The sequence below is a fragment of the Pelophylax lessonae genome, assembly GCF_965119305.1.
Source record: "Pelophylax lessonae genome assembly, chromosome: 8".
NCBI lineage: Eukaryota > Metazoa > Chordata > Amphibia > Anura > Ranidae > Pelophylax > Pelophylax lessonae.
Window position 1 is genome coordinate 276960565 of NC_138775.1, and position 26801 is coordinate 276987365.

The 26801-nt window shown below is 46.7% G+C and overlaps 1 protein-coding gene across 3 annotated transcripts in view; it reads right to left on the minus strand.

The window, feature by feature from the left end:
* The window catches only part of DNAJC6 (DnaJ heat shock protein family (Hsp40) member C6), a 190949-nt gene that overhangs the window by 118401 nt on the left and 45747 nt on the right, over positions 1-26801 (minus strand). Inside the window, exon 1 of one of the 3 annotated variants that reach the window (XM_082264990.1) lies at positions 14203-14558. The exons of 1 other annotated variant lie outside the window; for it this stretch is intronic. In XM_082264990.1, coding sequence (XP_082121116.1) covers positions 14203-14440 — 238 coding nt within the window. In that variant the 5' untranslated portion in view covers positions 14441-14558. Of the gene's footprint in view, positions 1-14202; positions 14559-26801 lie in introns of those variants that run through there. One more of the 3 variants, XM_082264992.1, reaches the window with a different exon arrangement.

A 26801-nucleotide genomic window follows, 5' to 3' on the forward strand; every position in this document is an offset into this window, starting at 1 on the left:
CACACATACACAAAATGCAAGCGGCTGCAGTACAGATCAAAGCCGCTGCTTCATGTGTGTGGCTCCTCCATTCACAGGCGGAGTGCATCTGATATCACTCCGCCTGTGAGCCGGGCCTATACAGGAAGTAGCGGCTCCCATCCCATACTACTACTACACCAAGTAAGGGACGGCTGAGCCGGGACTCAGCAAAACCAGATCGGCCCATGGATCGACGGCTCCGTGCAAGTTAGGGACGGCTGAGCCGGGACTCAGCAAAACCGGATCGGTCCGTGGATCGGTTAATTTTACCGATCCCCCGATCCAGCTATTGTGGCAGTATCGGCGCCGATATCCGATCCTAATATCGGATCGGTGAATCCCTAATTAGGGTACCATTAAAATCCCCCCCAGTCCTCCGTTTTTTTCTCTTCCTTTCTGTTTCTTCCTTCTATACTCTTTTTTTATTTTCCCCTTGTTCCCTATTCATACTTTTTCTCTCCTTTTATCCCCTTTTCTGTGGTTAGTTGGACACCTTAGTTCCAAACAGTTCTTGTATATTCCTATGGAATGTAGGTACCACATCTTTACGCAGTATCTTCCCAAATACACAATCCTAGTTAAGCTCATCTCTATTCACTGGGGTTGGACGATCTTCTTTTCAACTTTATTATGGACTTTTATTGCCGTTGACTAATTTAATCACTATTGGCGCTACCTTGCTCATATATTTGTACCTAATGTGAGTTATTGTTTTTACCAATTATTACATTTTAAAACTGCACTCAGAGGCGCCTCTCTCTTCTGTCTTCTATGTAGCCATGGGCACCTGGTTTCAGCTCCCGTTGATGGCAGCCCTGAGCACATGGACTTTATAGTACTTCTGTGGAGTGCATGGACTTTATCCATTCCTTTGTCATTTCCCCCCTTTATTTGTATCATATTTTATGCTCCTAGATCTGCAGTTCTAGTGCTTTTTTGTCTTGTAGTACAGCATGCAACATGCATGAGCTGTCTGTCATGCTACAGGGTGACCCAGGATCTATCAGACTCCATAGAACAGTGATGGGGAACCTTGGCACCCCAGATGTTTTGGAACTACATTCCCCAATATGCTCAACTACACTGCAGAGTGCACGAGCATCATGGGAAATGTAGTTCCAAAACATCTGGGTGACAATGTTCACCATCACTGCCATAGAAGATACACAACCTGATACCATCACTGCCATAGAAGATACACAACCTGATACCATCACTGCCATAGAAGATACACAACCTGATACCATCACTGCCATAGAAGATACACAGCCTGATACCAACACTGCCATAGAATATACACAACCTGATACCATCACTGCCATAGAAGATACACAACCTGATACCAACACTGCCATAGAATATACACAGCCTGATACCATCACTGCCATAGAATATACACAACCTGATACCAACACTGCCATAGAATATACACAACCTGATACCATCACTGCCATAGAAGATACACAACCTGATACCAACACTGCCATAGAATATACACAACCTGATACCAACACTGCCATAGAATATACACAGCCTGATACCATCACTTCCATAGAATATACACAGCCTGATACCAACACTGCCATAGAATATACACAACCTGATACATCACTGCCATAGAAGATACACAACCTGATACCATCACTGCCATAGAATATACACAACCTGATACCATCACTGCCATAGAATATACACAACCTGATACATCACTGCCATAGAATATACACAACCTGATACCATCACTGCCATAGAATATACACAACCTGATACCAACACTTGCATAGAATATACACAACCTGATACCATCACTGCCATAGAATATACACAACCTGATACCAACACTGCCATAGAATATACACAGCCTGATACCAACACTGCCATAGAATATACACAACCTGATACCAACACTGCCATAGAATATACACAGCCTGATACCATCACTGCCATAGAAGATACACAACCTGATACCATCACTGCCATAGAATATACACAACCTGATACCAACACTGCCATAGAATATACACAGCCTGATACCAACACTGCCATAGAATATACACAACCTGATACCAACACTGCCATAGAATATACACAGCCTGATACCATCACTGCCATAGAATATACACAACCTGATACCATCACTGCCATAGAATATACACAACCTGATACCATCACTGCCATAGAATATACACAACCTGATACCATCACTGCCATAGAATATACACAACCTGATACCAACACTGCCATAGAAGATACACAACCTGATACCATCACTGCCATAGAAGATACACAACCTGATACCAACACTGCCATAGAAGATACACAACCTGATACCATCACTGCCATAGAAGATACACAACCTGATACCAACACTGCCATAGAAGATACACAACCTGATACCATCACTGCCATAGAAGATACACAACCTGATACCATCACTGCCATAGAAGATACACAACCTGATACCAACACTGCCATAGAAGATACACAACCTGATACCATCACTGCCATAGAATATACACAACCTGATACCAACACTGCCATAGAATATACACAACCTGATACCAACACTGCCATAGAATATACACAACCTGATACCAACACTGCCATAGAATATACACAGCCTGATACCAACACTGCCATAGAAGATACATAACCTGATACAATGTAACTATAATGTATCATGATACAAATGTAACATGTGTGGGCAGTTTGATGGTGTTTAGGACAGATCCTGGCCCTGGTTTCCCAGCGGTCCGTGGTCAAAAGCACAGTTCCTCACCAGTGTTGGTCATCTTACTTTAAAAAAGTAATTAGTTACAGTTACAAATTACTTTTCCCAAAAAGTAATTGAGTTACTGACTCAGTTACCACATAGAAAAAGTAATTAGTTACTCAGCAAAGTAACTGTGACTTTTTTTACTATTCTATAATGCAATTACGTTCTATGAGATCTTTAATAGTTGTGGCGGTGTGGCACACTGTGGGGGTCTAAGTCCTGAGTCCTCCTGCCTGTGAGTAACTGTATTTTGTTTTGTTTTTTGGTACCTGCTGCCTGGAGTGGCTGGCTGTTGGTGGTGTGGCACACAAGTGGTGGCAGTGTGGCACACTGGTGGTGGTGGTGGTGTGGAACACTGGTGGTGGTGGCGGTGTGGAACACTGGTGGTGGCGGCGGTGTGGCACACTGGTGGTGTGGCACGCTGCTGATGGTGGTGTGGTGGGTGGTGGCTGGTGGGTGTCTGAGACCTGACTCCTGACTCTCTGTGACTGACTGTGAGTTTTTTTTTTTTTTGGTACCTGCTGTGCTGGGCTTGCTGGTGGTGGTGTGGCCTCTGGCCTGGCAGGCACACTGTTGTCCGGGTCCCTCTGGCTCCGTCCTCCTGCAGGCCTCAGGCCTGCCTGTCTGTGCCTCTCTCCTCTTCTGGGCTGGCTGTGTGCGTTGCACCATTGGTGGACTGGTGGTGGTGGACTTCCTGCTGCCCAGTGCCCTGTGGTGGTGGGGGATTCTCCTGGACTATATTGTTTTGTAAGTAACTGCCACTGGTTGTTTTATATATATTTTGCCAGTCTGGCAAAAGTAAGGTCCCCCATAGATCCCCCTTCAGTGCAGGCCAGGGCAGGTCTCCTGTAGATCCCCTTTAGTGCAGGCCAGGGCAGGTCCCCCATAGATCCCCTTTTAGTGCAGGCCAGGGCAGGTCCCCCATAGATCCCCCTTTAGTGCAGGCCAGGGCAGGTCCCCCATAGATCCCCCTTTAGTGCAGGCCAGGGCAGGTCCCCCATAGATCCCCCTTTAGTGCAGGCCAGGGCATGTCCCCCATTGGTCCCCCTTTAGTGCAGGCCAGGGCAGGTCCCCCCATAAATCCCCACTTTAGCGCAGGCAGGTCCCCCATAGATCCCCCTTTAGTGCAGGCCAGGGCAGGTCTCCCGTAGATCCCCCTTTAGAGCAGGCAGGTCCCCATAGATCCTGCTGTAATGCAGGTAGGTCCCCCATAGATCCCCCTTTAGAGCAGGCCTGACCAGGGTGAGGGTCCCCCATATTTATCCCCCATAGATCCCCCTTTAGTGCAGGCAGGTTCCCCCATAGGACTCCCTTGCCTTCTCTAAAGGGGGATGTATAAATATGGGGGACCCTCACCCTGGCCTGCTCTAAAGGGGGATCGGTGGGGAACCTGGGATGGCTGACCTGTCTGCTCTAAAGGGGGATTTTTAAATATGGGAGACCCTCACCCTGGCCTAGGCCTGCTCTAAAGGGGGATCTAGGGGGGACCTGGGATGGCTGACCTGCCTGCCATTGCCTGCTCTAAAGGGGTATTTATAAATATGGGGGACCCTCACCCTGGCCTAGGCCTGCTCTAAAGGGGGATCTAGGGGGGACCTGGGATGGCTGACCTGCCTGCCATTGCCTGCTCTAAAGGGGTATTTATAAATATGGGGGACCCTCACCCTGGCCTAGGCCTGCTCTAAAGGGGGATCTAGGGGGCTCTAAAGGGGTATTTATAAATATGGGGGACCCTCACCCTGGCCTAGGCCTGCTCTAAAGGGGGATCTAGGGGGGACCCCTTTAGAGCAGGCCTAGGCCAGGGTGAGGGTCTCCCATATTTATAAATACCCCTTTAGAGCAGGCAACCCCCTAGATCCCCAATTAGAGCAGGCTTAGGACAGGGTGAGGGTCCCCCATATTTGTAAATACCCCTTTAGAGCAGACAATATCAGACAGGTCAGCCATCCCAGGTCCCCCCTAGATCCCCCTTACAGCAGGTCAGGGTGACATTCCCCCTTAAAGCAGGGCAAGCAGGGTTCCCAGACCTCCAGTCCAGTGAGTCCACCACAACCTTACCTACCGTTACAGTCCTCCTGTTCTTCTCCCGCGCTGGACAGTCAGTCACAGAGAGATCACTGCGCAGCCACGCACGCAGGTCTCTCTCCAGTCTCCACCACCACTCGACTTTGTGGGCGGTGCCACTGCTAAGAGCTAGAGCTGAACAGGAGGCGGGAGCGGACAACCCGAGGGAGGCCTGAGGCTCCACCCCCGAGCGATCGCATCAAGGAGGATTGATCCGATTTCAGCAGACGGCACTGGGCAGAGTGAGACTAGTTTCGGCGCGGCGGACACTGCAAGGACCGCTCACGGACACCAGTGTCCGTGTGCAGACACCTTGCCGACCCTGGGGGAATACAATTACATCTACTGCCTCTAGTGGCGGTAGATGTAATTGCGGTAACGCAGCCGAAAGTAGCGGCAACGGCGTTACAGGGACAGGACGAGTAATCTGATAGATTACTCGTTACCCTCAAAAGTACCTGCGTTAAGTAACGCCGTTTACTTAAACGCAGTTACTACCAACACTGTTCCTCACACTAGATTCACACCATAAGCCCCGGTCCACACTAAATGAGGCTTTGAAATCGCACGACTTCAGCACAATTTCAAAGCTGCCAGTCAGTGCGATTTCATGCACAGATGTCAAGGCAAGTCGCACATGAAAAATAGTGATGGAACCTTTACCACTTACAGTGGGGTGACCAGATTTTTTTTTTTTTTAAATGAAATCCGGGGACATATTTTATTTATTTATTTATTTATTTTAATTGGCAAATGGTAAACTATTTTATAAGCATATTTTCCTCAAATTCTATATGCAGTGTATGTGGTATATGATATATACGTTATTTCTCACATTTCGTCCATGAGATAAACAAAAAAAAGATACTTCTTAGAATTTTCGGGGATATGACTACCAAATGTTAAAGTGGTAGTATACTCAATTTTTCTACTTTTACCTACAGGTAAGCCTATAATAAGGCCTATAATAAGGGTTACCTGTAGGTAAAATTTATATCTCCTAAACCTGCACGGTTTAGGAGATATTGGCCCTGCATGCAGCCGCTGACGTCAGCGGCTCATGCGCTCTGAAGGTCCAGCAGACCTTCAAGTTCCTTGCCAGCTTCTTGCCGCAAAGTGAACTCCCGCGCGTATGTGCGGGAGTGACGTCATCGCAGCTTCCAGCCACTCACAGCGCCGGAGCCGCCAAACCTGGAAGAGACACCGAGGGAACATGAAAGTTACTTCAGCGGTGTCCGGGTGACTGGTTCGGGGCTTCGTTTTAAGGTAAGTATTTCATAATGAGCTAGTATAGCAACAAACTGTTGGCGCTATATATATATATATATATATATATATATATCCTGTATAATAATAATAATAATAATGATGATGATGATAATGAAGACATGCCGAAACATCAGTATGAATCAGCAAAGTGGTTATTCTCTATTGTATGACAGTGAGAGACAGCCAAAAAGAGCTCCAAGTCCCAACGCGTTTCGGCCGCTCAGGCAGGTTTTAATAAACACACACTCACCTGTCCCACGGTCCAGGGATGCGGCCACCTGAAGCCTCGATCCTCTCCCTCTCCTCTTGGCGGCGCCGGCATCTCTAGTGTGGGCACCTAGCTGTGAAAGCTTGCGGCACCACAGCCGGGTGCACACTGCGCATGCGTGAATCGCGCTGCGCGTTGTGAATGGCCGGGCAATCTTCTGGAACCTGTGACGTGTCCCAGAGGATTGCAGGGAGAAGTAGAGGAGAACTTCTGCGACAAGCTGCCTAGGCGGCCCGAGCGGAAGTGGGAGCAGGTATCTGTCAAATCTAGGTACCCCAAAAAAATGACATGCCAAATGTGGCATGTCAGGGGGTTAGCAGTATTTAAAGCGGAAGTTCCACTTTTGGGTGGAACTCCGCTTTAATCATGGTTAGCCGTGATTAAGTCCTGAGAAGCCAAAATGCTTTGCTGTTCTGTTTGGCTGTATCTCACTGTCCTACAAAAAAGAACCACGTTGCTGATTTATACCGATGTGCCGGCATTTCTTTATGGACTATGTATTAGGTATTGTTCCAGAGACCTCAGAATTGGGGCACCAGTTTTTTTGAGCCACCCCTGGACTATAAAGGAGGTTGCAGTGCTGCCACAGTTGTCTTCATCCTGGTAATAAAACATGGCCTACACATGCACTGTCCGTGGTTCTGAAGTATATAACACAATATTATGGTATACACAGCATGGCCTATATCTGTGCTGTCCTTGGTGCTGATATTATAGTATTCAAGCTAATGATATAGCAGGGACTTTGCCATGGTGGAAGCATATAACATAATATTATGGTATTTAATATTGTGATATGATACCATAACATGATATAAATGATATTATATAGTTCATAACAGTACGATATATATTGTGGTTAGCTAATATTACTATGTAACCTATACCTGAGTGGTCCAAAGTGTTTTAGTTAGGTGTATTATGACTTGTACATATACAGTGCCTTGCAAAAGTATTCGGCCCCCTTGAACTTTGCGACCTTTTGACACATTTCAGGCTTCAAACATAAAGATATAAAACTGTAATTTTTTGTGAAGAATCAACAACAAGTGGGACACAATCATGAAGTGGAACGGAATGTATTGGATATTTCAAACTTTGTTAACAAATAAAAAACTGAAAAATTGGGCGTGCAAAATTATTCAGCCCCTTTACTTTCAGTGCAGCAAACTCTCTCCAGAAGTTCAGTGAGGATCTCTGAATGATCCAATGTTGACCTAAATGACTAATAATGATAAATAGAATCCACCTGTGTGTAATCAAGTCTCCGTATAAATGCACCTGCACTGTGATAGTCTCAGAGGTCTGTTTAAAGTGCAGAGAGCATGAAGAACAAGGAACACACCAGGCAGGTCCGAGATACTGTTGTGGAGAAGTTTAAAGCCAGATTTGGATACAAAAAGATTTCCCAAGCTTTAAACATCCCAAGGAGCACTGTGCAAGCGATAATATTGAAATGGAAGGAGTATCAGACCACTGCAAATCTACGAAGACCTGGCCGTCCCTCTAAACTTTCATCTCATACAAGGAGAAGACTGATCAGAGATGCAGCCAAGAGGCCCATGATCACTCTGGATGAACTGCAGAGATCTACAGCTGAGGTGGGAGACTCTGTCCATAGGACAACAATCAGTCGTATACTGCACAAATCTGGCCTTTATGGGAGAGTGGCAAGAAGAAAGCCATTTCTTAAAGATATCCATAAAAAGTGTCGTTTAAAGTTTGCCACAAGCCACCTGGGAGACACCAAACATGTGGAAGAAGGTGCTCTGGTCAGATGAAACCAAAATCAAACTTTTTGGCAACAATGCAAAACGTTATGTTTGGCGTAAAAGCAACACAGCTCATCACCCTGAACACACCATCCCCACTGTCACACATGGTGGTGGCAGCATCATGGTTTGGGCCTGCTTTTCTTCAGCAGGGACAGGGAAGATGGTTAAAATTGATGGGAAGATGGATGGAGCCAAATACAGGACCATTCTGGAAGAAAACCTGATGGAGTCTGCAAATCACCTGAGACTGGGACAGAGATTTGTCTTCCAACAAGACAATGATCCAAAACATAAAGCAAAATCTACAATGGAATGGTTCACAAATAAACATATCCAGGTGTTAGAATGGCCAAGTCAAAGTCCAGACCTGAATCCAATCGAGAATCTGTGGAAAGAACTGAAAACTGCTGTTCACAAACGCTCTCCATCCAACCTCACTGAGCTCGAGCTGTTTTGCAAGGAGGAATGGGCAAAAATTTCAGTCTCTCGATGTGCAAAACTGATAGAGACATACCCCAAGCGACTTACAGCTGTAATCGCAGCAAAAGGTGGCGCTACAAAGTATTAACCTAAGGGGGCTGAATAATTTTGCACGCCCAATTTTTCAGTTTTTTATTTGTTAAAAAAGTTTGAAATATCCAATAAATTTTGTTCCACTTCATGATTGTGTCCCACTTGTTGTTGATTCTTCATAAAAAAATTACAGTTTTATATCTTTATGTTTGAAGCCTGAAATGTGGCAAAAGGTTGCAAAGTTCAAGGGGGCCGAATACTTTCGCGAGGCATTGTAAAGGGTATGATCCCTCATGCACTATGCATTGACAGGCAGATTATAGTTGGTATTAAAGCAGAACACCAGGATAAGTGAATATTGTCTACATCCATTTATCACATGTATTCTTCTCGGTGTTCTTTGTGTATATCTTCCAGATCATTGCAGTAATCCACTGTGAGACTTTTCCTTCCTGTAATAAAGACCGCTCACTGCTGCTCTCTCTCCTTGTGTAAGATTTACTGGTCATGTCTCCGCCCCCTCCTGTAGCTTTCTGCAGGCAGCCTGTAGTAGGTGGAGCCTGCTGGGTCCCTCCCACAGCTCTACTCCCTGCACAGGCCATGTGAGAATGTCACTGGTACTTTTACAATTGCAAAAAGTGGATTTTTCGTTTTTAAAGCTATTGAGGAATATATTGTAAAAGAAAGCTTTGTCTGAGCATTGTCTGAGACAGCAGCGGAAGCCATTGGATCTTGCTGCTGTCAATCACAGCCAGTGAGCCAATGAGAAGAGGGGGGGGGGTGAGCCACGGATCTGTGTGTAAATGGACACACAGAGCAGTGGCTCAGGAGCACACCTGCTCAGGTGCCCCTATTGCAAGCTGCTTGCTGTGGGGGCACTCTGCAGAAGGGAGGGACCAGGCAGGGCTGTTTTTAACACTGGGCAAAAGGGGCAGCTGCCCTGGGCCCAGTCATTGTTGAGGGGTTCAAAGCAGCTGCCCCTTGAGCCCATGCTGCCTGCAAATAATTGATAAGTGGATTTTGGAGGGCCCAAGAAAATATTTGCCCAGGGTCCAATCAGTATTAAAGACGGCCCTGGGACCAGGAGTGCCGGCAAGGGGCCCAAGAAGAGGAGGATTAGGGCTGCCCTGTGCAAAACCATTTCACAGAACAGGTAAGTATAACATAATTGCCTTTATGATCACTAAGCTGGTTATGGTCTTGCAATCTGACTTTATATAATCTTTATATAATATAACTTTATATAATCCCTCATGCATTAAAATCTAATGTTCTGATCATATAATTCATGGAATATCATGGAAATATTCTACATGGCTGTCCAGGGTCCTGCAATAGATATCAACAAGTCTATGTTCCTAAAAGCAGAATGCACTGCTAGGTAATGCAGCATAGACTCTTCCTGGGCTATCTATGATGCTGCATCCTGATAATGCTGGGATATGGGTGTATATGGGTGATGTTGGGTATAGAAAGTGAATGAACCCCCAAGCGGCATGCACTGACACAGGGCAATCATATGATAACACAGATCCATCATGTATTATGGTTCCTAGCTATATTGGAGGTGTCCATGGTGCTGTAGCCTATTATATGGCACATGATCTCCCAGTGAGCATGATCATGCCACTATAATATGACTTGTACCCAAGCTGCTGGTGGCACTGTAGATTGAAAATGCAATTATATGGGCTGTATCAGATGTATGATCCCCCATGCAGCATAAAGAGACAGCAGGGGCGTAACTACAGGGGTTGCAGGGGTTGCGATTGCTACCGGGCCCCATGCTCCAGGGGGCCCAGTAGCAAACCAGTGGGTGAACTTCCAGGATTGCAAAAGTCACACTTGCGACCGGGCCCTGGCATTGCACCACTGTGGGGAGGCCCAAAGATTGCAGGAAGGGAGCCCACTGCAGAACTTGTGAAAGGATCCTGCTGCGGGACCGTAATAAAAGGCCATGCAACGAGAGTAAAGAGCCCCAGGATTAGTGGGAAGAGCCCTGGGCTTGAAGGGAAGGGCCCCGGCCAGGGATCTGGGGGGGCCCTTCATGGTTTCTTGCATCGGGGCCCTGAAGGCTCTAGTTACGCCTCTGAGAGACAGACTGATCATGTGATAACATATTGGTGTTCTAGTCCCTCCCAGCTCTACACAAGCCGACTATGGTTCTGCAGCCTTATAGAACACTATAGGGGTGTACAATGTGTACGATCCCCCATGCAGCATGCACTGACATCCCGATCGCATATGATCACACAAACTGCCATCATGCATTAGGCTCCCTGGCTGTACTTGCACTGTCCATGATGCTGCAGCCTTACAGTCATATATTATAGGAGTCCTTATAGTATTATATTAGGGGTGTGTAACATGTATGATCTCCCATGCAGCATGCACTGACACCCCGATCGCATATGATCACACAAACTGCCATCATGCATTAGGCCCCCTGGCTGTACCTGCACTGTCCATGATGCTGCAGCCTTACAGTCATATATTATAGGAGAGTCCTTATAGTATTATATTAGGGGTGTGTAACACGTATGATCTCCCATGCAGCATGCACTGATACCCCGATCGCATATGATCACACAAACTGCCATCATGCATTAGGCTCCCTGGCTGTACCTGCACTGTCCATGATGCTGCAGCCTTACAGTCATATATTATAGGAGTCCTTATAGTATTATATTAGGGGTGTGTAACACGTATGATCACCCAATGCAGCATGCACTGACACCCCGACCCCGATCCTGTAAGTTATGCATCATAAGCGGTCAATGGTGCTGCATTGCTACAGTACAATATATTATATATAACATATAAGATACACAATATGTATAATCCCCCATATAGCATGCACTTACACCATGATCCCATATGATCACCCACAGCCCCCTCCCCCCCCATCATGTATTAGGCCTCCTATTGTACTTGAGCTGTCCATGGTGCCACAGCCTTACAGTGCTGTAATAAGGGAAGTGTAATATGTATGATCCCCCATGCAGCGTGCACTTACACCATGATCCCATATGATCACCCACAGCCCCCCCCCCCCCCCCATCATGTATTAGGCCTCCTATGTACCTGAGCTGTCCATAGTACTACAGCCTTACAGAGCTGTAATAGGGGAAGTGAAATATGTATGATCCCCCATGCAGCATGCACTTACACCATGATCTCATATGATCACACACAGCCCCCCATCATGTATTAGGCCTCCTATTGTACCTGAGCTGTCCATAGTGCTATAGCCTTACAGTGCTGCAATTGGGGAAGTGTAATATGTATGATCCCCCATGCAGCATGCACTGACACCCCGATCCTGTAATCACAAGTTATGCATCAGGCCTCCAATATACCTAAGCTGTCAATGGTGCTGCACTCCTATAGTATAATATATTATATATAACATAAGATCCACAATATGTATAATCCCCCATGCAGCGTGCACTTACACCATGATCCCATATGATCACATACAGCCCCCCATCATGAATTAGGCCTCCTATTGTACCTGAGCTGTCCATGGTGCTGACGCCTTTTAGTACCATAAAATGGGGTGCGGAATGAATACACTATGGAGGATGTACTGACACCTTGGTACCATAGGATCACCTACCATGCACTAGGCCCCTATTATATCTGAGCAAGGGGGTGTAATGTGTATGATCCCCAATGCAACATGTCCTGGCACCCTGATTGTGTCAGATCGCACACAGCCCCATCATGCATTAGACTGCACATACCTGAGCTGTCCATAGTGCTACAGTACCATAGTAAGAGAAGTGTAATGTGTGTGATCCCCCATGCAGCATGCACTGACACCCTAATACTGTATGATTACACATCATGCATTAGGCTCCCCCATTATACATGAGCTGTCCATGTTGCTTCATTTTACAATATAAAATCTGACAAAAATGTGTATAATCCCCCATACAGCCTTTACTGACACCCTGATCCCATATGATCACACATCATGCATATCACAACCTCCCCCCACAAATTATACTGGAGCTGTGCATGGTGTTACAGCTCTATAGCACCAGAATATGGGGTGTGTAATGTGCATGATCCCCCATACTGCTGACACCCTCTTATCCTATGATCACACATTATGCTGTCCATGGTGCTGCAGCGTTATAGAACAATATATGATATACAGTATTATATAGTGTGTATTCTCTCTCTTAAAGCATAGCATGCAAAGACACCCTGATCCTGTTATCATGAATTTGTCTCCCCCCCCCCCCCCCCCATTATGCCTGGGGTGTCCATGGTGATGCAGCCTAATAATAGAACCATATTAAGGGGTGTGTAATGTCTATGACCCCCCTATGCAGCATGCACCAGCCTGATCCCCTCTAATCACACATGCATTAGGCCCCCATTTTACCTGGGGCTTGTAGTACAATATACTATGCATAATCTGTATGACACCCCCCTCCCCTCCCCCATGCAGCATGCACTGACACCCTGATATCGTCTAATCACACATCATGCATAGCCCCCCCCCCCCCCATTATACAGAGCTGTCCATGGTGCTGCAACCTATCAGTGCCATAATATGGGGTGTGTAATGTCTACAGACCCCCCATACAGCATGCACTGACCCCCGATCCCTCACAGCCCCTCCATGTACCGACCCCTGATCCCCCACAGCCCCTCCATGCACCGACCCCCGATCCCCCACAGCCCCTCCATGCACCGACCCCCAACAGCCCTTCCATGCACCGACCCCCGATCCCCCACAGCCCCTCCATGCACCGACCCCCACAGCCCCTCCATGCACCGACCCCCAACAGCCCTTCCATGCACCGACCCCCAATCCCCCACAGCCCCTCCATGCACCGACCCCCGATCCCCCACAGCCCCTCCATGCACCGACCCCCGATCCCCCACAGCCCCTCCATGCACCGACCCCCACAGCCCCTCCATGCACCGACCCCCAACAGCCCTTCCATGCACCGACCCCCAATCCCCCACAGCCCCTCCATGCACCGACCCCCGATCCCCCACAGCCCCTCCATGCACCGACCCCCGATCCCCCACAGCCCCTCCATGCACCGACCCCCACAGCCCCTCCATGCACCGACCCCCGATCCCCCACAGCCCCTCCATGCACCGACCCCCACAGCCCCTCCATGCACCGACCCCCGATCCCCCACAGCCCCTCCATGCACCGACCCCCACAGCCCCTCCATGCACCGACCCCCAACAGCCCTTCCATGCACCGACCCCCGATCCCCCACAGCCCCTCCATGCACCGACCCCCAACAGCCCTTCCATGCACCGACCCCCGATCCCTTACAGCCCCTTCTTGCACCGACCCGATCCCCCACAGCCCCTTCATGCACCGACCCGATCCCCCACAGCCCCTTCATGCACCGACCCGATCCCCCACAGCCCCTTCATGCACCGACCCGATCCCACACAGCCCCTCCATGCACCGACCCCCGATCCCCCACAGCCCCTCCATGCACCGACCCCCCTCCATGCACTAGGCCGGGAGGTACCTGAGCTGTCCATGGTGCTGCAGTCGCTGTGCCGGCCCGGGCTCCTGGCTGCCGCCGCTGTTGCTGCTGGAGAGGCTCCTCCGGATGGCGCCGCCGCCGCCGCGCTCACTCCTTGCCGGCTCCCCGGCCGCTGCCTGCCGCCTCCTCCGCTACTGGCCTCCCCGTTGCTGTCCACCAGCTGCAAAAACTCGTAACCGTCATTGTTCGTCTTTTTCCGGTAAGACCCGAGCAGGCTCATGGAGGAGGAATCCCGCTGACCTTCCTCCCTCCCTCTGCCCGGAGCTCAGGGGGATTACACCGATCCTTCCTCCTCCTCCTCCTTCCCGGTGTCACAACGAGGTGTCTATTGTCCTGGATCAGCCCTCCCCTTCCCTGCCTGCCGGAGACACTCCACCACCCTCTGCCCAAATATATACCCCCCCCCCATAAATAATCCTATATATAATGTATGTACAGCACCCCCCCCCCCATAATCCTATATATAATGTATGTACAGCACCCCCCCCCCATAATCCTATATATAATGTATGTACAGCACCCCCCCCCATAATCCTATATATAATGTATGTACAGCACCCCCCCCCCATAATCCTATATATAATGTATGTACAGCACCCCCCCCCCCCATAATCCTATATATAATGTATATACAGCACCATCCTACAACCCCCCCCCCCATAATCCTATATATAATGTATATACAGCACCATCCTACAACCCCCCCCCCCCATAATCCTATATATAATGTATGTACAGCACCATCCTACACCCCCCAATCCTAGAATTATATCCTGCACCCCCCCCCCCATAGTCCTATATATAATGTATGTACAGCACCACCCAACTCCCTCCCCCCATAATCCTATATATAATGTATGTACAGCACCACCCTACTCCCCCCCCATCCTAGAGTTATATCCTGCACTCCCCCCCCCCCCATAATCCTATATATAATGTATGTATGGCACCACCCTACTCCCCCCCCCATCCTAGAGTTATATCCTGCACCCCCCCCATAATCCTATATATGATGTATGTACAGCATCACCCCCCCCCCAATCCTAGAGTTATATACTGCACCCCCTCCCTCCCAATGCTATATATATATATATATATATGAAAATGTATGTACAGAACCAGAACCCTCCATGCTATATATAATGTATGTATGTATGTGCAGCACCACCCTACACCCCCCCCCCAATTCCTAGAATTATATCCTGCGCCCCCTCCCTCCCAATGCTATATATATATATATATATATATATATATATATATATATATGAAAATGTATGTACAGAACCAGCCTGCACCCCCCACCCAATCCTAGAATTATATCCTGCACCCCCCACCCAATCCTAGAATTATATCCTGCACCCCCTCCCCCTCCAATCCCAGAGTTATATCCTACACCCCCTCTTTATCCTGGATTTATATCCTGCACCCCCTAATCCTATATACAGTATAATGTATGTACAGCACCAGCCTACACCCCCTCCTAATCCTAGATTTATATCCTGCACCCCCTCCTAATCCTAGATTTATATCCTGCACCCCCTCCTAATCCTAGATTTATATCCCTGCACCCCCTCCTAATCCTAGATTTATATCCTGCACTCCCTTCTAATCCTAGATTTATATCCTGCACCCCCTTCTAATACTAGATTTATATCCTGAACCCCCTTCTAATCCCAGATTTATATCCTGCACCCCCTTCTAATCCTAGATTTATATCCTGCACTCCCTTCTAATCCTAGATTTATATCCTGCACCCCCTTCTAATCCCAGATTTATATCCTGCACCCCCTTCTAATCCTAGATTTATATCCTGCACCCCTCCTAATCCTAGATTTATATCCTGTACCCCCCCTAATCCTAGAATTATATCCTGCACCCCCTTCTAATCCTAGATTTATATCCTGCACCCCTTCTAATCCTAGATTTATATCCTGCACCCCCTTCTAATCCCAGATTTATATCCTGCACCCCCTTCTAATCCTAGATTTATATCCTGCACTCCCTTCTAATCCTAGATTTATATCCTGCACCCCCTTCTAATCCCAGATTTATATCCTGCACCCCCTTCTAATCCTAGATTTATATCCTGCACCCCTCCTAATCCTAGATTTATATCCTGTACCCCCCCTAATCCTAGAATTATATCCTGCACCCCCTTCTAATCCTAGATTTATATCCTGCACCCCTTCTAATCCTAGATTTATATCCTGCACCCCCTTCTAATCCTAGATTTATATCCTGCACCCCTTCTAATCCTAGATTTATATTCTGCACCCCCTCCTAATCCTAGATTTATATCCTGCACCCCCTCCTAATCCTAGATTTATATCCTGCACCCCCTTCTAATCCTAGATTTATATCCTGCACCCCCTTCTAATCCTAGATTTATATCCTGCACCCCTCCTAATCCTAGAATTATATCTTGCACCCCATTCTAATCCAAGATTTATATCCTGCACCCCCTCCAACCAATCCTAGATTTATATCCTGTACCCCCCCTAATCCTAGATTTATATCCTGCACCCCCTCTTAATCCTAGATTTATATCCTGCACCCCCTCCAACCAATCCTAGATTTATATCCTGCACCCCCTCCTAATCCTAGATTTATATCCTGTACCCCCCCTAATCCTAGAATTGTATCCTGTACCCCCTACTAATCCTAGAATTATATCCTGCACCCCCTTCTAATATATATATATATACAGTATATACTAGATATATACTGTATAGAGAGAGCATCCCTTCCTTTTCCTAGTAATATATAGAGCAACACACTGCACCCCTTCCTAATCCTAAATATATACTGTATAGGGTGAGCACCCCTTCTTATTCCTATTTACAGTATAAAGAGCATCACACTGCACCCCTTCCAGTTTTCAATATATCTATATATTTATTTATTATTTTTTCCCTTAAACCAGGTACCCCGGAGAATAAAATGGTTGTAGTTGCAATGTCACACAAACTATGGCAACAGATTAGCAAGCACAAATTGTTACTAAAAAAATAAGTAAAAAATAGGCAAATGCAAGGTGTTACCCAATTTTTTTTTTTTGTAAAATATAAAAAATGTTGGTTGTGCCGAGTAAATAAATACCCAACAAGTCAAGCCATAAAATTGTGCATGCTAATGAAACTAGAGAGGAGAGAGGGGAGCTGTCAAAAACAGGTACCCACTCCCCCCCCCCCCCACCCCCAAAAGGAGGGGGGAGGAGGAATCAGATAAGCGGAGGTTCCACTTTTGGGTGGAACTCCGCTTTAACCATGAATAATGTCCCCTGAATTATTGCACTCACTCCGGCTAAGCAGAGATATACTGTATAACATGCATTGCGCAATCAACATTTTCATAGGTAGGCCCCTTGACATGAGCGTTTACATACATGTTTGTGGGTGGGAGAGGTACTCAGAATTTTTTTGGGGGGCAAGTTTAGGTGCTAGGGTGTACCTTTAATTTGTGTATACTTTTTTCACTTAATTATTAACTTTATTGCTATCAATAAAAATAAAAAAAATAAAAAGTAATAAAAAATAAATAAGAAAAATAAATAAATAAAAGTAATAAAAAAATAAATAAAAAGAATAATAAAAATAAAAAGTATTTAAAAACTGTCTTTACTGAGACTTCAGGGGTCTATTTGACCTCCAATGTCTCACCTGTCGTCTGCTGAAGGTACGGAGCGTAGATCGCACTCCATTCCCTCCTTCTCTGGTCCCAGCAGCCTGAGAGGTGACAAAACCCCCATCACTCTTCACTAGCTAGGGGAGATTAGTGTATTGATGTATGGGGGTCCCTCTACCCAGCGACACCTGCCATGTGGGTCCTGGGCCTGCAAGTGGAATAGCAGAGCCCAAAAACATGGTGGGGAAGGTGCAGGTTCTGGGGGTCTGCAGACTAGTCCATGTACGGACCCTAAAACGGAGCTCCACCCAAAAGGAAAAGTTCCGCTTTAAGGTGCCCCCTCCTCTTTGACATTTAGCAATCTTTTTTTTTTTTTGGGGGGGGGGGTGCAAGTACCTGGTGTTGAGAGTTACCTGTTCCCACTTCCGCTGCGACCACCTATGTCACATGTGTCAAACACAAAGCCTGGGGGACGAATCCGGCCCTTCAGGCCATTTCATGTGGCCCTTGCTCTTCCCCTGCGTCAACCCCCTCATTGTTGCCCCCACCTTGTCTTAGCAGTCAGCAGCAGAGTGGAGGACAGAACTCCTCCATTAGATCCTGCGCTTCTCCACGCAGCCAAGGGAAGGCTCGTCTCTGCTCCCCCCCCCTTCCTTCTCGGGCTTAGTGCTTGGTATCAGATAAGGAAGACAGAACTCCACCTAAAGATCCTGCACCTCTCTGTGCAGCCGCAACCCCCTCCCCCCCCCCCATCTCTGCCTCTGCTGGTGTTAGCATTCAGCTGACCCCAGTCCTCCACTGGTCCTCCTTCAGACTCTGCACTACCTGTTTCCCAGCTCCACCAAAGCTTCTTGCCAGCAGCAGCAGCAGAAGGTAAGGGAGGTGTACTGTGATGTAGGGGAGGGTGAGGGACTCTGGACTTCTAATGGCTCTTGACATCTGATGTAAGGGAGGTGGGGTTCTCTGGACATCTTACGGATACAACTGGCCCTTGGAGGGCGACTGATACGGCCCGCAATGAAATTGAGTGTGACACCACTGGCCTAGGTGATCCGAGTGGAAGTCCCCCCCCCCAGTCTTCGAGTGGGAGTCCCCCCCCAGGCTTCGAGTAGAAGTTCTCCCCTCCTCCCTAGTCTTCAATATATATATATATATATATATATATATATTTTTAGCAGAAACCCTAGAGAATAAAATGGCGGCTGTTGCAATATTTTATATCAAACGGTATTTGCGCAGCGGTCTTTCATAGTTACATAGTTAGTCAGGTTGAAAAAAGACACAAGTCCATCTGGCTCAACCAATAAAAAACAAAAAACAACAAAAAAACGCAATGTTTTTGGCAAAAATACACTTCAATGGATCAAAAAATAAAACTACTGTAAACCGTAAAGTTGGCCAAATTTTTTTGCATAATGTAAAAGATGTAAACAGATACCTATCATGTCACGCTTTAGGCCCCATGCACAGAGGGCGTTTTTGCAGCTGCTGTTAGGGCATCAGACGTTTTTTTTTACAGCTTAAAAAGGCCCCTCCATGTTATTCTATAGCCTCATGCACACACAGGCTTTTAGGAGCTCAAAGTCGCATAGGCGTTTTTAAGCTGAAAAAAAAGAAAAACCCAGGGCCAGTGCGTTCTGGAGCTGCAGCGTCAAGCTGTAAAAACGCCTGACGCTGCTAAACGCGGCTTAACACCGTATAACGGCTTTTATCAGCGTCAGGCGTTTTTTAAAATGTGAAAAATGTGATTGTTCACAAATAGAAGAGGGTTGTGTTTATTTAAAAACACTGCTAAGCACCGACACGCCTAAACGCGCATTGACGCCAATGTAAAATGCTGCTAATGGGGCATTTTTGACGCCGCTTTTTCCTAGCGTCGGAAAAAGCTTTGCAGTTCCTTTTTTCTGACGCCCTGTGTGCATGGGGCCTTAAAATTACGCACGCCTGTGGAATGGCGAAAATCGACGGTAGGTAGTCTCTAATCTCTATAGGCCACGCTTTAAAAAATGTTAACAATTACCTGTTTAGAGTTAGGGCTCATGTACACTGCAACTTGTAAAACGGACGTTTAGGAGCAGTTGGGCGTTTTTTTCAGAAACCCCTGAACCCTCCTCTATGTTATCTTATCTGTCCATGAACACAGGGTCGTTTACAGTCATTTAGAGGCAGTTGAGTTCAGGGACGTTTTTTGGAAAGCAATTATTTGCGTTCGAATGTGTGTTTCCCGGCGTTTCAAACGCAAAAACGCAACCGAGCGCGGCCGAACGCGTTCACCCGCGTTTAGCTCTTGCGTTTTCAGGAGGCCTTTATATATATATAGATATATATTGTGTGGTGACCCCACTCTGCCATGTCAGGGTGACCGGTGTTTAAGGTGACCCCACTCTGCCATGTCAGGGTGACCGGTGTTTAGGGTGACCTGACTCTGCCATGCCAGGGAGACCCCACTCTGCCATGTCAGGGTGACCGGTGTTTAGGGTGACCTGACTCTGCCATGCCAGGGAGACCCCACTCTGCCATGCCAGGGTGACCGTGTGTATATATATATATATATATATATATATATATATATATATATATATATATATATATATATATATATATATATATATATAATGTGTGTGTGTATGTGTATATGTATATATACATATATATATTGTGTGTGTATATATATATATATATATATATATATATACACACACACACAATATATATATATGTATATATATATATATATATATATATATATACACATATACACATACACACATACACACACACACACACACACACACATTATATATATATATATATATATATATATATATATATATATATATATACACACGGTCACCCTGGCATGGCAGAGTGGGGTCACCCTGGCATGGCAGAGTCAGGTCACCCTAAACACCGGTCACCCTGACATGGCAGAGTGGGGTCTCCCTGGCATGGCAGAGTCAGGTCACCCTAAACACCTGTCACCCTGACATGGCAGAGTGGGGTCTCCCTGGCATGGCAGAGTCAGGTCACCCTAAACACCGGTCACCCTGGCATTACAGAGTGGGGTCATGCAGCTGCTATGTAAGGGTGACCTGACTCTGCCATGCCAGGGTGACCCCACTCTGCCATGTCAGGGTGACCGGTGTTTAGGGTGACCTGACTCTTCCATGCCAGGGTGACCCCACTCTGCCATGTCAGGGTGACCGGTGTTTAGGGTGACCTGACTCTTCCATGCCAGGGTGACCCCACTCTGCCATGTCAGGGTGACCGGTGTTTAGGGTGACCTGACTCTGCCACGTCAGGGTGACCTGATACTCATTAGAACTGAAGAAGTGACTTGGATAGGCTTCAGCATTACAGGACAGCCCACTAAGCTCTTAAGCACAATGGCCATGTGTCCCCCCGCCATGTGTTCCCGGACTGCTTAACAGAAAAAAAACATGAGCAAACAGTAAGTGACCCCGAGCGAGGGTCACACATCCCAGCAGGATCCCTTCTGGCTTTAAATATAATTAGCCCAGAAGACACGTCTGCCTTCTACTAACCTGCATCTGTGCTACAGCTTCTATAAATCTACATTTGTATTTGGATGCTCTGATATGAAGGCAGCTATAAAGAAGCCAAAAATAACAAGAAAAATGAATATCCCATTAACCACTTAAGTTAGGGTGACCAGACGTCCCTGGACTGAGGACACTGTCCCTGGACCAAGTCTGTCCCCAGTTTTGTCCCCGGATTCAGTCCTGTGCCCAGCTCTCTATGTATTATCTAGTACTATGCCCAGCGCTCTGTGTATTATGCAGTCCTGTGCCCAGCGCTCTGTGTATTATGCAGTCCTGTGCCCAGTGCTCAGTGTATTAAGCAGTCCTGTGCCCAGCGCTCTGTGTATTATGTAGTCCTGTGCCCAGTGCCCTGTGTATTATGTAGTCCTGTGCCCAGCACTGTGTATTATGCAGGCCTGTGCCCAGCACTCTGTGCATTATGTAGTCCTTTGCCCAGCGCTCTGTGTATTATGCAGTCCTGTGCCCAGCGCTCTGTGTATCATGCAGTCCTGTATATTATGTAGCCCTGTACCCAGCGCTCTGTGTATTATGCAGTCCTGTGCCCAGCTCTCTGTGTATTATGTAATCCTGTGCCCTGTGTATTATGTAGTCGTGTGCCCAGCGCCCTGTGTATTATGTAGTCTCCTGTACCCAGCGCCCTGTGTATTATGCAGTCCTGTGCCAAGCGCTCTGTGTATTATGTAGTCCTGTGCCCAGCACTCTGTGTATTATGCAGGCCTGTGCCTAGCACGCTCTGCATTATGTAGCCCTGTGCCCAGCGCTCTGTGTATTATGTAGTCCTGTGCCCAGCGCTCTGTGTATTATGCAGTCCTGTGCCCAGCGCTCTCTGTGTTATGTAGTCCTGTACCCAGCGCTCTGTGTATTATGCAGTCCTGTGCCCAGCGCTCTCTGTATTATGTAGTCCTGTACCCAGCGCTATGTGTATTATGTAGTCCTGGTCCCAGGGCTCTGTATTCTGCAGTCCTGTGCCCAGCACTCTGTGTATTCTGCAGTCCTGTGCCATTTGCCAATAAAAAAAAATATGTCCCAAGATTTCATTTTAATAAACCTGGTCACCTTAACTTAAGGACCAGGCCTATTTCTGACACTTCGTGTTTACAAGTTAAAATCACTATTTTTTGCTACAAACCCAATTACAAAAAAGTTGGGACACTGTACAAATTGTGAGTAAAAAAGGAATGGACTAATTTACAAATCTCGTAAACTTTTATTTTATTCACAATTTAATCTAGATAACATATCAAATGTTGAAAGTGAGACATTTTGAAATGTGATGCCAAATATTGGCTCATTTTGGATTTCATGAGAGCTACACATTCCAAAAAAGTTGGGACAGGTAGCAATAAGAGGCCGGAAAAGTTAAAGGTACATATAAGGAACAGCTGGAGGTCCAATTTGCAACTTATTCGGTCAATTGGCAACATGATTGGGTATAAAAAGAGCCTCTCAGGGTGGCAGTGTCTCTCACAAGTCAAGATGGGCAGAGGATCACCAATTCCCCCAATGCTACATCAAAAAATAGTGAAGCAATATCAGAAAGGAGTTTCTCAGAGAAAAATTGCAGAGTTTGAAGTTATCATCATCTACAGTGCATAATATCATCCAAAGATTCAGAGAATCTGGAACAATCTCTGTGCGTAAGGGTCAAGGCCAGAAAACCATACTGGATGGTGGTGATCTTCGGGCCCTTAGACGGCACTGCATCACATACAGGAATGCTACTGTAATGGAAATCATTCACAACATGGGCTCAGGAATACTTCCAGAAAACATTGTCGGTGAACACAATCCACCGTGCCATTCGCCGTTCCCGGCTAAAACTCTATAGGCCAAAAAAGAAGCCATATCTAAACATGATCCAGAAGCGCAGGCGTTTTCTCTGGGCCAAGGCTCATTTAAAATGGTCTGTGGCAAAGTGGAAAACTGTTCTGTGGTCAGACGAATCAAAATTTGAAGTTCATTTTGGAAAACTTGGATGCCATGTCATCCGAACTAAAGAGGACAAGGAAAACCCAAGTTGTTATCAGCGCTCAGTTCAGAAGCCGGCATCTCTGATGGTATGGGGTTGCATGAGTGCGTGAGGCATGGGCAGCTTACACATCTGGAAAGGCACCATTAATGCTGAAAGGTATATCCAAATTCTAGAACAACATACGCTCCCATCCAGACGTCGTCTCTTTCAGGGAAGACCTTGCATTTTCCAACATGACAATGCCAGACCACATTCTGCATCAATTACAGCATCATGGCTGCGTAGAAGAAGGATCCGGGTACTGAAATGGCCAGCCTGCAGTCCAGATCTTTCACCCATAGAAAACAATTGGCGCAATCATAAAGAGGAAGATGCGACAAAGAAGACCTAAGACAGTTGAGCAGCTAGAAGCCTGTATTAGAGAAGAATAGGACAACATTCCTATTCCTAAACTTGAGCAACTTGTCTCCTCAGTCCCCAGACGTTTGCAGACTGTTATAAAAAGAAGAGAGGAGGCCACACAGTGCTAAACATGGCCTTGTCCCAACTTTTTTGAGATGTGTTGATGCCATAAAATTTAAAATCAACTTATTTTTCCCTTAAAATTATACATTTTCTCAGTTTAAATTTGATATGTCATCTATGTTGTATTCTGAATATTGAAATTTGAAACTTCCACATCATTGCATTCTGTTTTTATTTACAATTTGTAGTGTCCCAACTCTTTTGGAATCGGGTTTGTAGAAAATGACTTAGAACCCCCCAAACATTAAATATATTTTTTAGCAAAGACTAAAATATACGGTCGTTGCAATATTTTTTGTCACGCGGTATTTGCGCAGCGATCTTTTAAACGCAATTTTTTGGGGGAAAAAATACATTTCACTGCATTTAAAAAACTAAACAGTAAAGTTAGCCCAATTTCTATAATGTGAAAGATAATGTTACGCCGAGTAAATAGATACCCAAGATGTCATGCTTCAAAATTGCGCATGCTCGTGGAATGGTGACAAACATTGGTACTTAAAAATCTCCATTGGCGACGCTTTAAAAATGTCTACAGGTTACCAGCTTAGAGTTACATAGGAGGTCTAGGGCTAGAATTATTGCACTCGCTCTAACGATCGCGGCGATACCTCACCTGTGTGGTTTGAACACTGTTTACATATGTGGGCGCGACTCACTTCTGCACGCGAGCTCACAGGGACGGGGCGCTTAAAATTTTTTTTTTTTTCTTATTTATTTTACCTTTTATTTTTTATTTTTACACTGTCCCTTAAAAAAAAAAATTTTTTGATCACTTTTATTCCTATTATAAGAAATGTAAACATCGCTTGTAATAAGCATGACAGGTCCTCTCTAATGTGAGATCTGGGGTCAAAAAGACCTCGCATCTACGTTAAAAAGGCAAAAAAAAAAAATCATATTTTTTCATCATGAAAAAAATTGTCCCTTTAAGGACGTTGGTAGGAAGTGACGTATGACATCCCTCCAGTCCTCCAAGGCCATAGAGTTGAGTGGGGGCCATCTTGCCCTCACTCGACTTCCTGCCTAGGACTCCATCAGACCGGATCATTTCCCCCGCTACCGACGGCTCTGGTATGCTGGGAGAAGGACCAGAAAGCGGCGGGGGGGGGGGGGGCCTCTCCTGCCGCCCATAAAAGTGATCCCGCTGCGAATCCACCTCTGGGACCACTTTTATGAGAAAGAAGACCGCCCGCCCAGTAAAAAAATACCGGGGTTATGACAGCTATCTGCTGCCATAACCCCCGGTATTTAACATCAAAGTACCGACATATAACCGCAGCGGGTGGTCCGGAAGTGGTTAAAGATTAAAACAGCAAAATCAGATTTTGCTGCAATATTCACCTTCAATCTAAAAATCCCCCCCCCCCGCAGTACCTTATTCCTACCACTAGTGTGATGGGCCACTTCCTCTGAGCCCAGGTCAGTAAAAGAAGAAGCAGCATAGTGATTTCATCTCTCTGTCACCCTGCTGTCTCCTCCTAACAGCATGCTGCTTATCAGCACCTGAACGGGGGCCGGACCAAGAGTATATGGACGGTGTGTATGCATGCCCCCTTTCAATGCAGAGAGACCAGCGTGCCCCCTTTCAATGCAGAGAGACCAGTGTGCCCCCTTTCAATGCAGAGAGACCAGCGTGCCCCCTTTCAATGCAGACAGACCAGCGTGCCCCCTTTCAATGCAGAGAGACCAGCGTGCCCCCTTTCAATGCAGAGAGACCAGCGTGCCCCCTTTCAATGCAGAGAGACCAGCGTGCCCCCTTTCAATGCAGATATGCCAGGGGGCCCCCTTTCAATGCAGAGAGACCAGCGTGCCCCCTTTCAATGCAGAGAGACCAGCGTGCCCCCTTTTCAATGCAGAGAGACCAGCGTGCCCCCTTTTCAATGCAGAATGACCAGCGTGCCCCCTTTTCAATGCAGAGAGACCAGCGTGCCCCCTTTCAATGCAGAGAGACCAGCGTGCCCCCTTTCAATGCAGAGAGACCAGCGTGCCCCCTTTCAATGCAGAGAGACCAGCGTGCCCTGTTTCAATTCAGAGAGACCAGCGTGCCCCCTTTTCAATGCAGAGAGACCAGCGTGCCCCCTTTCAATGCAGAGAGACCAGCGTGCCCCCTTTCAATGCAGATATGCCAGGGGGGCCCCCCTGCGAGACCAGTGCACCTACCTCAGGCAGCGCTTCTCTTCAGTCCCCCGACGTCTCCTCGAGTCCTCCCACCTCCTCCTCGGCCAATGGCATGGGGTTTGCCTTTCGGCCAATCAGGAAGCGGGAGGGCTTCCTGATTGGCCAGGAGGAGGATCCGTGTGACAATAGCGAATTTTCATTCGCTATTGTCACACAATGGGCGGGCTCGGGGCGCACTGCTCTGTGCGCCCCGGCCGCCACTGCCGAAGTTCCTCGGGCGGCCCGGTACCGTTTGATCCACGGTACCGGTCCGCGGGCCAGGGGTTGGGGAACACTGCACGCTCGAGGGCCGGATTAAATGGTCCGCCGGGCCGTATACGTTAGCCCTAGGGAATAAAATGGCTATCATAGCAATTTGTTATATTATATTTTATATGTTATTATATTGTTATATTTTATATGTTATATTTGTGCAGCTATTTTGCAAACGCAATTTTGTTGGAAAAAATACACTTTAATGATTTAATTAACCACTTTGTACCCCGGGGCCATTTCTGACACTTCGCTCCTACATGTAAAAATTTACTATTTTTGGTTAGAAAATGACTTAGAATCCCAAACAATGTTTTTTTTTCTTGTTTGTTTTTTTTTAGCAGAGACCCTATAGAATAAAATGGTGGGTGTTGCAATTTTTTATGTCACACAGTATTTGCGCAGCGGTTTTTCAAACGCAATTTTTGGGGGGAAAAAAAACACTTTCATGAATTAAAAAAAAA